The sequence below is a fragment of the Poeciliopsis prolifica genome, unplaced genomic scaffold (genome assembly GCF_027474105.1).
Source record: "Poeciliopsis prolifica strain line A6 unplaced genomic scaffold, Auburn_PproV2 SCAFFOLD014, whole genome shotgun sequence".
Lineage (NCBI taxonomy): Eukaryota > Metazoa > Chordata > Actinopteri > Cyprinodontiformes > Poeciliidae > Poeciliopsis > Poeciliopsis prolifica.
The window spans coordinates 11307989-11320368 of NW_026562389.1; the positions used below are offsets into that span (position 1 = coordinate 11307989).

Here is a 12380-nt window from a genome sequence, read left to right on the forward strand (position 1 = left end):
GACGGACTGAGACTCCGTCATACATCACTTCTTCCTCTGCTCCTCCTTCCTTGGATTGTAAGAGTCTTTCTTCATCTTCAGTGTCACTGCAAACATCTACCAAAGCAGACATTGATTAGCTGCATAGATATCTGGTTGATTGGTACCTTGCAGAGCCTAAAGTAGGGTATGGAGTTTAGCTCCATGTTGCTCAGTTTTAGTTCTTTTTTCTGACCACATTAGGTTTCTTTGTATTTTAAGAAAGCAATTATATGGTCCAAACCTCTGGGACAACATCCCTCATGTTCTGAGGTTAGCTGCAAACACAAAGTGTGAATGGGCCAGGACGTCTTTGGTACCACATTGACAGCAACCAGAAGACCCACTGCTGGTTGCCAGTGATGAAACCATCAAGTTGCACTTTGGCTTTAGGGCTTGACCTTAAGCAGACAGGAACCAGGCAGCCAGAAGGCCTGCAGCTTCTTCAGTCGCAGAAACAAAAGCTCCGGAAAGGGAGGAATTTGAGGATGTTGTTGAAAAGGAGTTTTTGTTGACCGAAAGGAAAGCAGGACTTTCCCTGGCTGTGTTTGGTTTGATGCTGACCAGGACTGATGATATTGTTAGTAAGTGGAAAGAGACTTACTAACAATACCAGCTCAGTCTGGTCACTGTGTGCTTTGTGGAGATGGTCTGAGCTGTACGGTGATTTGGATCATTTAAACCCTCTTGGAGTCAGAAGTGCATCAGTTCCTTCATAATGGCTCAGAATGAACTGGGAGTTTGGCTTTTAACTGCTGGTTTCTCCCAATCTGTCCGTCTCAGTCGTTGTGCCCTTGGGCAAGACAATTAACCTGCTTCTTCCCCTGATTCAGGTTCAGGGCCTCTTTGTGAACCTAAATGCTTCTATCTGTGCCTGTTTCTTTCCTTTGATTTCCTGTTTGTTTCTTTTCTGTTCATCTGAACTGGTCTCCTATAAATGACTCCTTTCGGGACACGAGGAACCGCCAGGTGAGCCCAGAAGATCCAGGTGAATGAAGCAGAGACGTCTGAGGACCACCGTGTCTTTCTCGGCTGTCTTCCTGTCCTTTTTTCCCCTGTCCGTCTCAGTCCTTCATGTTTTATTATGATTTCAGCTCGTCTCCTGTATCTTTCCCTCCGCTGTTATTTCTCGCCGCTCCCTCTTCCTCTCCACCTCACTCAGTCGCTCCTCTGTTGCTACAGCTGTCTTTTCACTGTGCTGAACTTCTTCTGTGTCATTCCATGTTTCATGGTCTTACTGTGAACTTACCTCCTGTCAGTACCGTCCTCTCAATCATCTGTTCGCTTCTTCCACCTCATTAACCAGTTAGAATACAGCAGGTTTATTCATCCAACGTTACAGGCCATCGTTGGTTCAGATTCAGTTATTTAGAAAACAGTTATAAGTTGACGAATGGACGGAGGGACATGTGGACGGACAGCTTTTATGGACACTTTCCTGCCCACAAAAACCCTCTAGGAGTTTTATAAGATGAAGTTTGGCTGACATTGCAAGTGGGCAAAATAAAATAAAAAGAAAACATGTTTAGCATCTTCTCTGCAGCCAAACAGCTTGAATAATAACCATAATAGAAAACAGGCAACATTCAAGCACCACTGTTGGACCTGATGTGTGCTGCGGAGGTCCAGTTCTGTAGCGTTAGCTCCTGCTGATGGAGGCAGTTCACGCCAGACCAGAGCAATACGATCCCACCTTGATGTGAGACTTTAATAACGGCTGCTGAGTGAATGTAAGCAACACTCCCACGGGTGTGTGGGTGTGTTTGGGTGTGTGTGTGTGTGTGTGTGTGTGTGTGTGTGTGTGTGTGTGTGTGTGTGTGTGTGTGTGGTGTGTGTGTGTGTGGGTGTGTGTGTGTGTGTGGGTGGTGTGTGTGTGTGTGTGTGTGTGTGTGTGTGTGTGGTGTGTGTGTGTGTGTGTGTGTGTGTGTGTGTGTGTGTGTGTGTGTGTGTGTGTGTGTGTGGTGTGTGTGTGTGTGTGTGTGTGTGTGTGTGTGTGGGTGTGTGTGTGTGGGTGTTTTGGAGCGTGCCCATTAGCAGGATGCAAAGTGTTGGGAGTCATTAGGGTTAGAGTCTCCAGACAAAGAGCAATTAAAAGTGTCATAAACGGAACCGCAGTGAGAAATATTCAGAGGACGAAAACTGGCTTTGCTCAGTTATTGTATGTTAGATAAAACTCAGTTAAAAGAAAAATAATGTGGGTGTTAAAGATGAATTATTGGTCTAAATGACTTCTACGTGTCATTTCTTAAAAATCATTGAGCAGCGTCCGCAGCATGAAACTCTGAAGGAACGGTTTGATTTGTCAGAGACGGCAATTATTCTTATAAACTTTGCATTCTGCATCACTTTTTCCTCTTTGACATTAGCTGACATATATAAGTGCACAAACCTTCTTGAAGGGCTATTAGCACGTTTGCTGAGCCACATAAAGGCTCTGATGACATTAGGAAAGTAGTGTCCTTCAAAATAAAAGTTGTAGCATTGAATTCCATGCAGATTGATGGGATTTCTACGTTTACAACAAACCGTTAGTTAAAAAATGTGACATGAGAAGGAAAAACATAGAAGATGCACTGGAGCATAAGTTGCATTTATTGTTCAGTGTTGATGTGACCTGGTGACCCTTTGTGACCCTTTGTGCTCAGGAACTGTGAATGTTGACTCTGAAGTCTCCTGATGAATGTTTGAAACACAAAGGACTCAGATTTACCACCTCTGATAAATATGTCAGTAACCTTTTTTATTGTTCTGATATTACAATAATAATTGGGAAAAAGTCGGCCTTTTATTTTATTCAGCTGGAAAAATATCAGGCGAAGAAGATGTAATACATCTTATTAATTCCTAATACATAAATGAAAACTCAAGGATATTTTGTCACATTTTGCAGCACCAAACACAGGCGATGTGGAGGCAGAATCATGTGAATGTGAATATTTATTGAAAATCCAAACACAGGGATATAAGACGGGGAAAATGAGCAGCTGGAGGAGGATCCAGGGAAAAGTAGAATAAATAAAACCGACTAAAAATACCAAAATACAGGAGTTAATTGAAAACATAAAACTAAAAGGAATGTTTTGTTTCATTTAGTTCAGAGTTCCTGGGAACGTCTAATCCATGACTTTCTGTTTCCGTGGGGTATAAATATGAAGAACTGCACCGAGGCGGTTCCCATCACACGCCGCTTACAACCAAAAAAAGTGTTTTCTGTCCTGCACAACGCGAGGAGTTTGATCAACTTTACCGAACCTCTGAGTTTTAAGATTGAGCTTTCATCCAACAAACAGGAACAAATCAAAAAACGACTAAAACATTTTATTTTCCTCCACTGAAGGTTGGATTTCAGGCTGAGATCATCCTGCTGCCTTAGAAGGGAAGATTTTATTTTTGCCAACAGATTTGTTTGCGTCGTATTTGCAGTTGATTCCCGGCAGATGGTGTGGTTTAGCCTCCCCGGTCCTCTGCCTGCTCTGCTTGGTGAAACTCCCTGGGAATCAGAGGCATGTGGTGGGAGTCCTCTGTCATACTGCACCCTTTGTGCTGCTGCCTCGAGCCTTTGAGCAGGTGCAACAGCTGAGAGGGGAGCAGCAGAGCCAACTGCTGCCACGCCGTCTTCAGACATCCTTCAGAGTCAAATAAGGTTCTGGGAGGCAAACACAGATTAGCCTGATGATTAGCCTGATGATTAGCCTGATGATTAGCCTGATGTGTCACATGAGGTTTGTTTACATTCACACAGTGTGACCATCACAGGACTGAACTGGTTTTGGTCCAGTCAGGTTAAAAGTTGATGTCCAGTATGTGATGGTTGATGGTTCAGCTGTTTCAGTAGCCTTACAGCTTCATGTTAGCTTTTATTAGCTGGTGGGAAGATGCTCAGATTTTCTGCCTTTTTTAATATAAAACCCCGAATCCAGAAGTTGCGTTTAATTTGACATGGTTATTGGAAAATATTTGATAAATGTGCAGAACATAAAGTCTCAATTTTCTCCATTTGATTTTTACTGAGCAGTAAAACCTGATTCAGTCATAACAGATATTTTTTCTGCTAATGCTAAGTGCTATACCGCCATGGTAATTTACAGAAGCTGTTGCTAACACACTAGTGGTGCATCCTATTTGTAGGTGGAACTCGGAAATTCCAACTTCCCAGTCGTAAAAATCAACTGGAACGCCACTTTACGTTTCAAGATGGCTGCTCTTTGCATCAACAGCAGGAAACAATGGTGGAAACTTGTTTATTTTAGAAGTAACACTTATAAGAGTGCATCTAAAATCAGTGTTACATGCAGCTCTAAACTGAACAAATAAAAAGTTGTTTGTTTAGCTCTGCTATTAGCAAACAATCAGAACTTTGTTCAACTGAAAGTTTAACAAAAATCCAAGTAAATTAGCAATTTATTCTGAAAACAAAACATTTAGCAGAAGCCAAGTTCAAAGTGAACAAAAATGCTAGACCGCTAAACGCATTGGCGCAGAAGCTGAAGGTTTTTTCTGGTCTAACAGCAGCTTTGATCCTAAAACTCTGGGAAACATTTTGAACTTCATCTCCCTGTGGCGCTACTTTCACTCATTTAAAAGTCAATATTTGATCAGTTTATCCATTATTGATCTGTCTAGTTATTTTATCCTGATAATGACTGAGATGAACAGGGATGTTTTTCTTTTTTCTGAATCAAGTTTTTGTTCATCTGAATCAAAAGCAAATTGTAAAACAGATCAAAACGAGACAAAAGAAAAAAAATCTACCAAAACGTAAACCTTTCACCATGTTTGTGCGACAGGTTTTTCCTCTCCAGCTGCAGCAGCGCAGCATTTCACCAGTGCTCCCAGCTGATGTCTGCACTTAAATGGGCGTAACTCGGCAGGATTTCAGCTCAACACTTATAAACCCCGTAATGAAGACATACAGCCTCGTGACGAGCAACCGCAGAGTGAAGCCGGCTATAAAATCTTCTCCCCGACAGGAAGTGACAAATAAAAACTACGGATTCCCTCCAAGCAGCAGAAAGCTGGACTCACTCTGCATTTCTTCCTCTCCTCTCCCATCCACACAAATCATCAGACTGGCCTCAAAGCTGTGCTGGAGAATGGCACTGAAGGTTCGACTGCAGAGAAACGGTTTTTAAATTCAGCAAATTACAGTTTCTCCTGCTAATCCAAGAAGGCGGAGGCTCATTGGAAAAGGTTTCATGGCTAAAAATCCTCTTAAATGTCCTGAAAAGTCTCAGAATGGCTTCAGAGAAAGTGAAACATCACCAAACTTATTCCTGCTCAGTGGTAATTAATTTGACACACCAGTGAGGCTCCATAAACTGGTCCCAGTCGCTCACGGCCTCCACGCCTCCTACATGAGCACAGAGCAGAAGAAGAAATCATCCATCTATTCATGCCCATCGTTTTCTGAACATATTATGAATCTGTTTTGAGACAGTTTCTGTTCTGCGACAGTTTCTGGGTTTTGCTGTGGTGTCAGCAGAAACGGCTCTTTATAAATGACGTGGTTTGAATTCAGGCAGTTTGCTGGAGTCACACGTCCACAGGGAGGACGAATGACTCCATACTCCTGTTAATGCCGCAGTGTTTTCACTGGACTCGGTTCTATTGGGACCAAAACTTAAACATTTGTTTCATTTCAGCTGCTTTGTTTCTATTCTCTATTGAGGCTTTTTTTGTTATTTGAATGTTTCTGTTAAGTTTATTTTCATAACTTCAGTTTGTGCTATTTTATGGTAAATGGAAACGCAGCTGACGTTGGTCTCAACGTGGAAGAAATTATCCCCAGAAAGTGAAATGATAAAGTCAGGAGCAGTTGGAAGAGAAGAATCCAACATGGAACAGAAGCTTCACGTCGACCTGCAGCCGCTCACAGAAACAGGCGGCCATGTTGGTCCTGGCCCTGCCTCAGGCAGGCGCTGGTATGCAGACAGCTGGTCACCAGCAGCACGGCCCCAGCGGCCCACATGGCCCCGTCATCAGGGACGTTTAAACTTTAAATGGCCTCAGAGGACAGCTGTCCGCCGACCGACCGACAGAGAGGAGAGGAGCAGATCAGAAACGCTCTCCTGTGAAACCGCCTCAGTCTGATCCAGCCATGGGCGCCTTCATCGCCAAGATGCTGCTCCCCACCGCCAGCAGCCTGGTGTTCCTGCCGGCCGCCAGCGTGGCCGCCAAGAGGGGCTTCCACACCGAGGCCATGGTCTACTTCTTCACCATGTTCTTCACCGCGGTGAGAATCCAAAACCGCTTCACTGACCTGCAGCGGGAAGGACGATCCCACCGTCTGCTTTCATGCATTACAGCGAAACATAAGCAGGAAAAACTTGATCAGCTGGTGACAAAACATTTGTTTCCATAATCTGGAACAAACTTCCAGAAAACTGCAAAACAGCTGGAACTCTGAGTTCCTTTAAACCTCACCTGTTTATTGCTGTTCTGGATTATTGGGACGTTGATGTTTGATGTGTTGGATGATTCAGATGAGCTGCTAACTAATAATGTTCACTAGTTTCTCTCTTGGTGACTATGATGTTTTTAGGGCTTTTTAATTTTGTATTTTTATGATGTTAAATTTGATTTGATTGGTTGAGAAAATACATAAATTTAAATAATGTTACTTTAAGTACTTATGTATTAACCAAATACTTACTAATTAAATGACTTATTAAAAATCAGATAATGGTTATTATTAAATTAGCAGATAAAATATTTTAAAATGTTACTGAAAGAAAATCAACAAAGTAGTCAAACAACAAAAATGAAAAAATAAAAATCTAAAATCATAATGAAATATAAAAGTTATCATTAATGTAATGTTAATCAGATAAAGAGCTAATTTAATTTTAAAATTCCTATTATTGTGTATTTGAGCTGTTTTGTTCATTATAGTTGTTAATTTCTCATTGACAATCATTTTAATATTCTTTATTTATAAGGTTTAATGTAAAAAAATGACTTAATTTTTGCAATGAATCAGCTGATTATTAGACTGTATAAAAATCTCATGTTGCGGTAACTTTATTGTGAAGGGTAACTGTGACTCTGTTGCTGCAGATTTATCATGCCTGCAACGGTCCAGGCCTCTCCATCCTCTGCTTCATGAGATACGACATCCTGGAGTTCTTCAGCGTTTACGGCACGGCGCTCTCCATGTGGGTCACGCTCGTAGGTAACGACGGACAGCGCCTCACTCACAGGTTCAAAATGTCCTGGCCTGCTGCTGCAGTTGCTGCAACATTTGTTGCATCTTCACTGCAACAAATGTTGCAAATGTTGCAAACTGAAGCAAACGTTTGCTCTGCCTGCGTCTGACTGAGCCAATCAGAGGACTCAAACATCTGAGTCCTCTGATTGGCTCGAATGTCTTTCGCTTGTATCAAACATGTCCCTAAAAATATCTTTAAAATGTGCAACATTGTGCTGGATGGGGCTCCAATCAGAATGAATCTGATTTAAATGACATTAGATCTCTGTTTCTGATTGCATCACTGCAAAAACACAAAATGTTACAAAGTACTTTTTGGTTTAATTTCTAGTGCGAATATCTTAGTACACTGTAAATGAGATGAAAGTAAATTTTAGATGGAGGAGTTTGTTTTGTGTCAATAATTCCTTAATATTGATTTAAAACAATATTTATTCCACCGGCTGATTATTTCACTTGTTACAAGATGTTTCCCACATAAATGAAATAATCTCCCAGTGGAACAAGAACTTTTCACAAATATTACTGATTTAAAATAAACTCTTATTTCTTGCTGAATAGTTACTTATAAACTTACTTTTGAATATTTAAGTGTACAAAAATATTTGACTAGAAACTAGAGCAAAAATACTACTAATATTTTGTATTTCTGCCGTGTTTATTTCGATTTGCTCTTAATTTGACCTGATTGTACCTGAACATTGACCAAACTGGTGTGACTGGGTGCAGTGTCCAGACTGGGTGTAGCGTCCAGACTGGGTGTAGCGTCCAGACTGGGTGCAGCGTCCAGACTGGGTGCAGTGTCCAGACCGGGTGTAGCGTCCAGACTGGGTGTAGTGTCCAGACTGGGGTGCAGCGTCCAGACTGGGTGTAGCGTCCAGACTGGGTGTAGTGTCCAGACTGGGTGCAGCGTCCAGACTGGTGTAGTGTCCAGACTGGGGGCAGCGTCCAGACTGGGTGTAGCGTCCAGACTGGGTGCAGCGTCCAGACTGGGTGTAGCGTCCAGACTGGGTGTAGCGTCCAGACTGGGTGCAGCGTCCAGACTGGGTGTAGCGTCCAGACTGGGTGCAGCGTCCAGACTGGGGTGTAGTGTCCAGACTGGGTGCAGCGTCCAGACTGGGTGTAGTGTCCAGACTGGGTGCAGCGTCCAGACTGGGTGTAGCGTCCAGACTGGGTGCAGCGTCCAGACTGGGTGCAGCGTCCAGACTGGGTGCAGCGTCCAGTAAAGACCTGATCTGTTCGTCTCTCAGCCCTGGGAGACTTTGACGAGCCGCAACGCTCCACCATATCGATGTTTGGAGTGCTGACCATCGCCGTGAGGATCTACCAGGACCGCTGGGGCTACGGGATCTACTCCGGACCAATCGGATCAGCCGTCTTCATCATCACCATCAAATGGGTGAGCGAGACGCCATTTGTAAAGATAACAGCTAAATGGTAACAGAAATAATTTGGGTTATTTAGAGGAAAACAATTTTCACCATGTTATTTATGTATTTATAAATGTCAGTTTCACGCTAAATATTCAGAGAATATTTTGTTTGAATATATTAAAAACATTATAACTAATAAAATAAATATCTAACCAGCAGGTTAAATATTTAGTTAACTAATTAAATATTTAGCTCCAAATTCAATATTTAGTTCAAAACTAAACATTGAAACATTTAATTTCAAATAAACTGTTTCCAGTTTATTCATTGAAGCCGAATAAACTGGCTTCCATGTTTATGGAAGATACAGACCAAAAGCCTGCATCTATGGCCACGCCCATTGTGCAGTGGGCGTGGTCTTAAAGAGGGCGTGGCCTTATAGGGGCGTGGCATTATAGGGGCGTGGCCACCATGGCTCGATATTTAGCTCCCAAATAAATAAATATTTATTTGGTAAACCAGATAATTAGTTGAAACTGCAACATTTATAAATGAATAATATTATAATTACAAGATGTTTTGAAAAGTTAACTTCTGCTTTTTCTCTAAATAACTCAAATAATTGTATTAATTTCTGACTGTGAATCTCTCCTGATGCTCTGAGTTCTTTCTTTCCGACTTTCCCTCCATGGTCTGCATTTTAAGAAGCTTTTATTTTGATAGTGCTGCTTCCAGTCGGCCAGGTTTGTTATTATCTGGTTGATGTTGTGCTGCTGTTCCAGCTGCAGAAGATGAAGCAGCTGAGGGCCGTCTACCCAGAGAAGAGCGTTTACACGCAGCAGGTCGGTCCAGGCTGCTGCTTCGGCGCCCTCGCTCTGATGCTGCGCTTCTACTTTGAGGTGCCTCATTGTGAAAACAAAGCCCAGCCCAGAAGATAAATGTCTGCCGCTCATCTGCGAGTCGATTGTTTGGGTTTTAATTACAGAGTCCGGCTGTCTTGTTTTGGCCTGCAGGAGTGGGACTACGCCTACGTCCACAGCTTCTACCATCTGTCTCTGGCCGTGTCCTTCGTGCTGCTGCTGCCCAAAAAGAACCGCTACGGCGGGACGGGAGAAAACGCTGCAAAGATCACCTGCCTGACGCTCTGCTGCTGCGTACGTCACATTCAGAGACATACGCACAAGTATTCACACCCAGGAAGCTGGTCACATGTTGGCAGGTTGCAAAAACACAGAAAAATCAGCAGCACACACAAAAGATGCTAACTAAAAAAAACACAAGAAACGCACAAAAAACACATTGCAAAAGGAAAATTCTGCAACCACAAGTCATACAAGTCGATTTCAACAGCAGCCATTTTGTTAATTTATGTGTTTTTATATTTTGATACATACTTTCTGTCCGCTGGTCTGGAAGCCGTGGCTCATCTTTGCTTTGTGCTGCGTTGCCTACCAAGATGGCGCGGATCACTTCTGGTACCGACTGGTGGGAACAAAGTATGAGCGGAACATAATGCTAAGTGCTAACGGCTAATGATGCTTTTCATTTGTAGTCTGTAGAAAATCTAATGAAATCAAACTTCATGTTTCAAAATGGCCGCTCCTGGCATCAACAGGGAAACATTCAGCTTGAGGGTGAAACATTTGAATGTGGCTGTGAATATTTTAGTAAAGCTCTCTGGTTTCTGTTTCTTTATCTTTGCTCTGTTTGCTCTCCAGACAATGTCGCCGGGTTCTTCCAAAGAAAAGACAAACAAACCACAGAAGAAGAAGTCGTCTCGGTCGGTGTGGCGACTCCCCACGGAGAAGCTGTGGCCCCGAGGGTCCGGCACCCCCACCCTGCCGGTCTGCGCCCCCCCGCCCTCCCCGCCGGTCAAAGGGACGAGCGTCAGCAAGCTGAAGGAGCTGAACGGCTGGAAGTGAGCGGTGGTCAGCCGGACGGGCCGGCGGCGCTGGACCGGCACCAAGCGGCTGTCAGGACTCAGGAAACCGACCCGCATGTGGATTTTCCTTCCTACCCAGAAACTGCGACCTGGCTGGTTTTCTGTTTAAGCAGCCATGTGAGGAATCCGCCAGCGACTGGAAGCCAGATGATAAACAAACAAACGTGACCCGATGTAAAACTCTGAGGTGAATTAGACGTCAGATCAGAACCCGGGACACGCGACACAGACAGACAGCCGAGACGAGCCTGTAAAACTGACAGCGCGATTTATGAGATGATCAGACCAGCAGATGGTTTATCTCTCCAAAATGGATAAATTGTGTTTAGAGATGTTCCTCTGGGGAAAACGGCGGTCTGCTCGCCTCTTCCTTCCCTTTCCATCGCTCCTAGGAAAGAAACACGCGGCTTCTGAGAATTATTAGACTGTAAAGCACAGCTAGGCGTTTCATCCGTCCTGCAGGTGCCAGAGACGTCACGAGGACATCAGTCTGTCTCTGGCGTCTTAATGTCTTCTGGAGGAGCAGGTGGACTCCTGCTGTCCTCTGTCTCTGCTGTTCGACGGCATCAGGGCCACGCTGAGGAAAAATCACAAAATATTCTCTTAATGCTCATTTAAATGCATTCTTGTGTCTTTTTGCTTGTAGTTTTGTCATAGGACTGCAAATTTATTCTCTTTATACGACGACTTCATCCTTGCAATATTATGAATCTATTCTCGTAATATCACTTTATTTTCTGATTTTGGCCCCGATTCTCCGTGATGAGGTATTTATTTCACTTTGTTCTGATGTTTGTGTATTTTTTTAAAATAAATGTGATATTTTATTGAAGTGCAGCAGCTTTTAACGTCTCTGTTTCTCTGAGAAATTCTCCGACGCCACATACTTCGGTCCAGAACCTCTAATCTAATTGAACAGGAACAGACCGGGTTCAGTGGGAGCTGAGCGCGCCGCACGTCACCTGTACCGAACCCGACCCAAAGTCTACAAACAGACCAAACCGTCTGCGTCCGCGGCGAGAGCGCCCCCCGCCTCCCCGTCAGGGAATGCGTTGAGTGGGGGCCAAACCGCCGGCTCCGCGCCCTCAGAGAGCTGTTTGTGTCTGGGCCCTGACAGGACGGTAAGGCGAGCCTTTTATTGCCCCGCTCGGTGTGAAAAGCAGCTCCTTCAGGGCCGCTTTCTGCCCACACTGGGACCAAACTGGGAGGACTGGACACCTTCTGCAAGGCTGCAGCTGCTTCCTGTTGTGGCGTGGAGGGCTGGGGATGTGATGCGTTCACTGACACAGAACAATTTCATCATTAGAGCTTTTGACCTTTTATGTTGAATTTTATAAATCATTAGTTCTGTCAACTTAGTTTTTCTCTGGGTTTAAAACGTCTTTCTGTTGTTTTTCATCTTTTAAATCTCAGGGAGAAAAAAACGTTTGTGAACGACTGCAGGAAGTTTAACGACCAAAACCAATCCTGCAGTTAACCAGGTCCAGTAAGTATTCCAGAAAGAAAAGGTAAAGAATGAAACTGATAAATGTTCTGATGAATTCATGGTTGTTACTTTGTGAAAAATATGTTTTTCCATATTTATTGTGAGTTTATGAGGCAAATAATCTGTTAAAAGATCAATCCTGAGCTGCTACTGCTGTGAAGAAATGCACCAAAAACAACCAATCAGAGCCAGGAGGCGGGTTTTAGCGCTGCCAATCATCCTCATGAACACGCTACTAAATGTGCGAAAGTCATAGCAATGACTTCCAATTATAGGAAATCTTTTTATCTGCCATCAGACAAACAGTTAGTCATCCTAACTAGCCTTTACAATGGCCTGAGTGACAGCACTAAG

The 12380-nt window shown here is 43.5% G+C and overlaps 1 protein-coding gene across 1 annotated transcript; it reads left to right on the plus strand.

The window, feature by feature from the left end:
• The first annotated feature begins 6103 nt into the window (after positions 1 to 6103).
• Positions 6104 to 11317, plus strand: mymk (myomaker, myoblast fusion factor). The gene is made up of 6 exons (XM_055039698.1): positions 6104 to 6250; positions 7075 to 7189; positions 8476 to 8624; positions 9381 to 9497; positions 9612 to 9752; positions 10317 to 11317. Exons 1-6 carry the CDS (start codon positions 6116 to 6118, stop codon positions 10518 to 10520), a joined length of 861 nt encoding a protein of 286 aa, XP_054895673.1. The 5' UTR covers positions 6104 to 6115; the 3' UTR covers positions 10521 to 11317.
• Positions 11318 to 12380: the final 1063 nt, after the last annotated feature.

Excerpts from the sequence above, each read along its gene's own strand:
- mymk (XM_055039698.1), top strand. The coding sequence starts at position 6,116 with ATGGGCGCCTTCATCGCCAAGATGCTGCTCCCCACCGCCAGCAGCCTG. Across the intron at positions 6,251-7,074 it reads TCACCATGTTCTTCACCGCG|ATTTATCATGCCTGCAACGG; the intron begins GTGAGAATCCAA and ends CTGTTGCTGCAG. Across the intron at positions 7,190-8,475 it reads CATGTGGGTCACGCTCGTAG|CCCTGGGAGACTTTGACGAG; the intron begins GTAACGACGGAC and ends TTCGTCTCTCAG.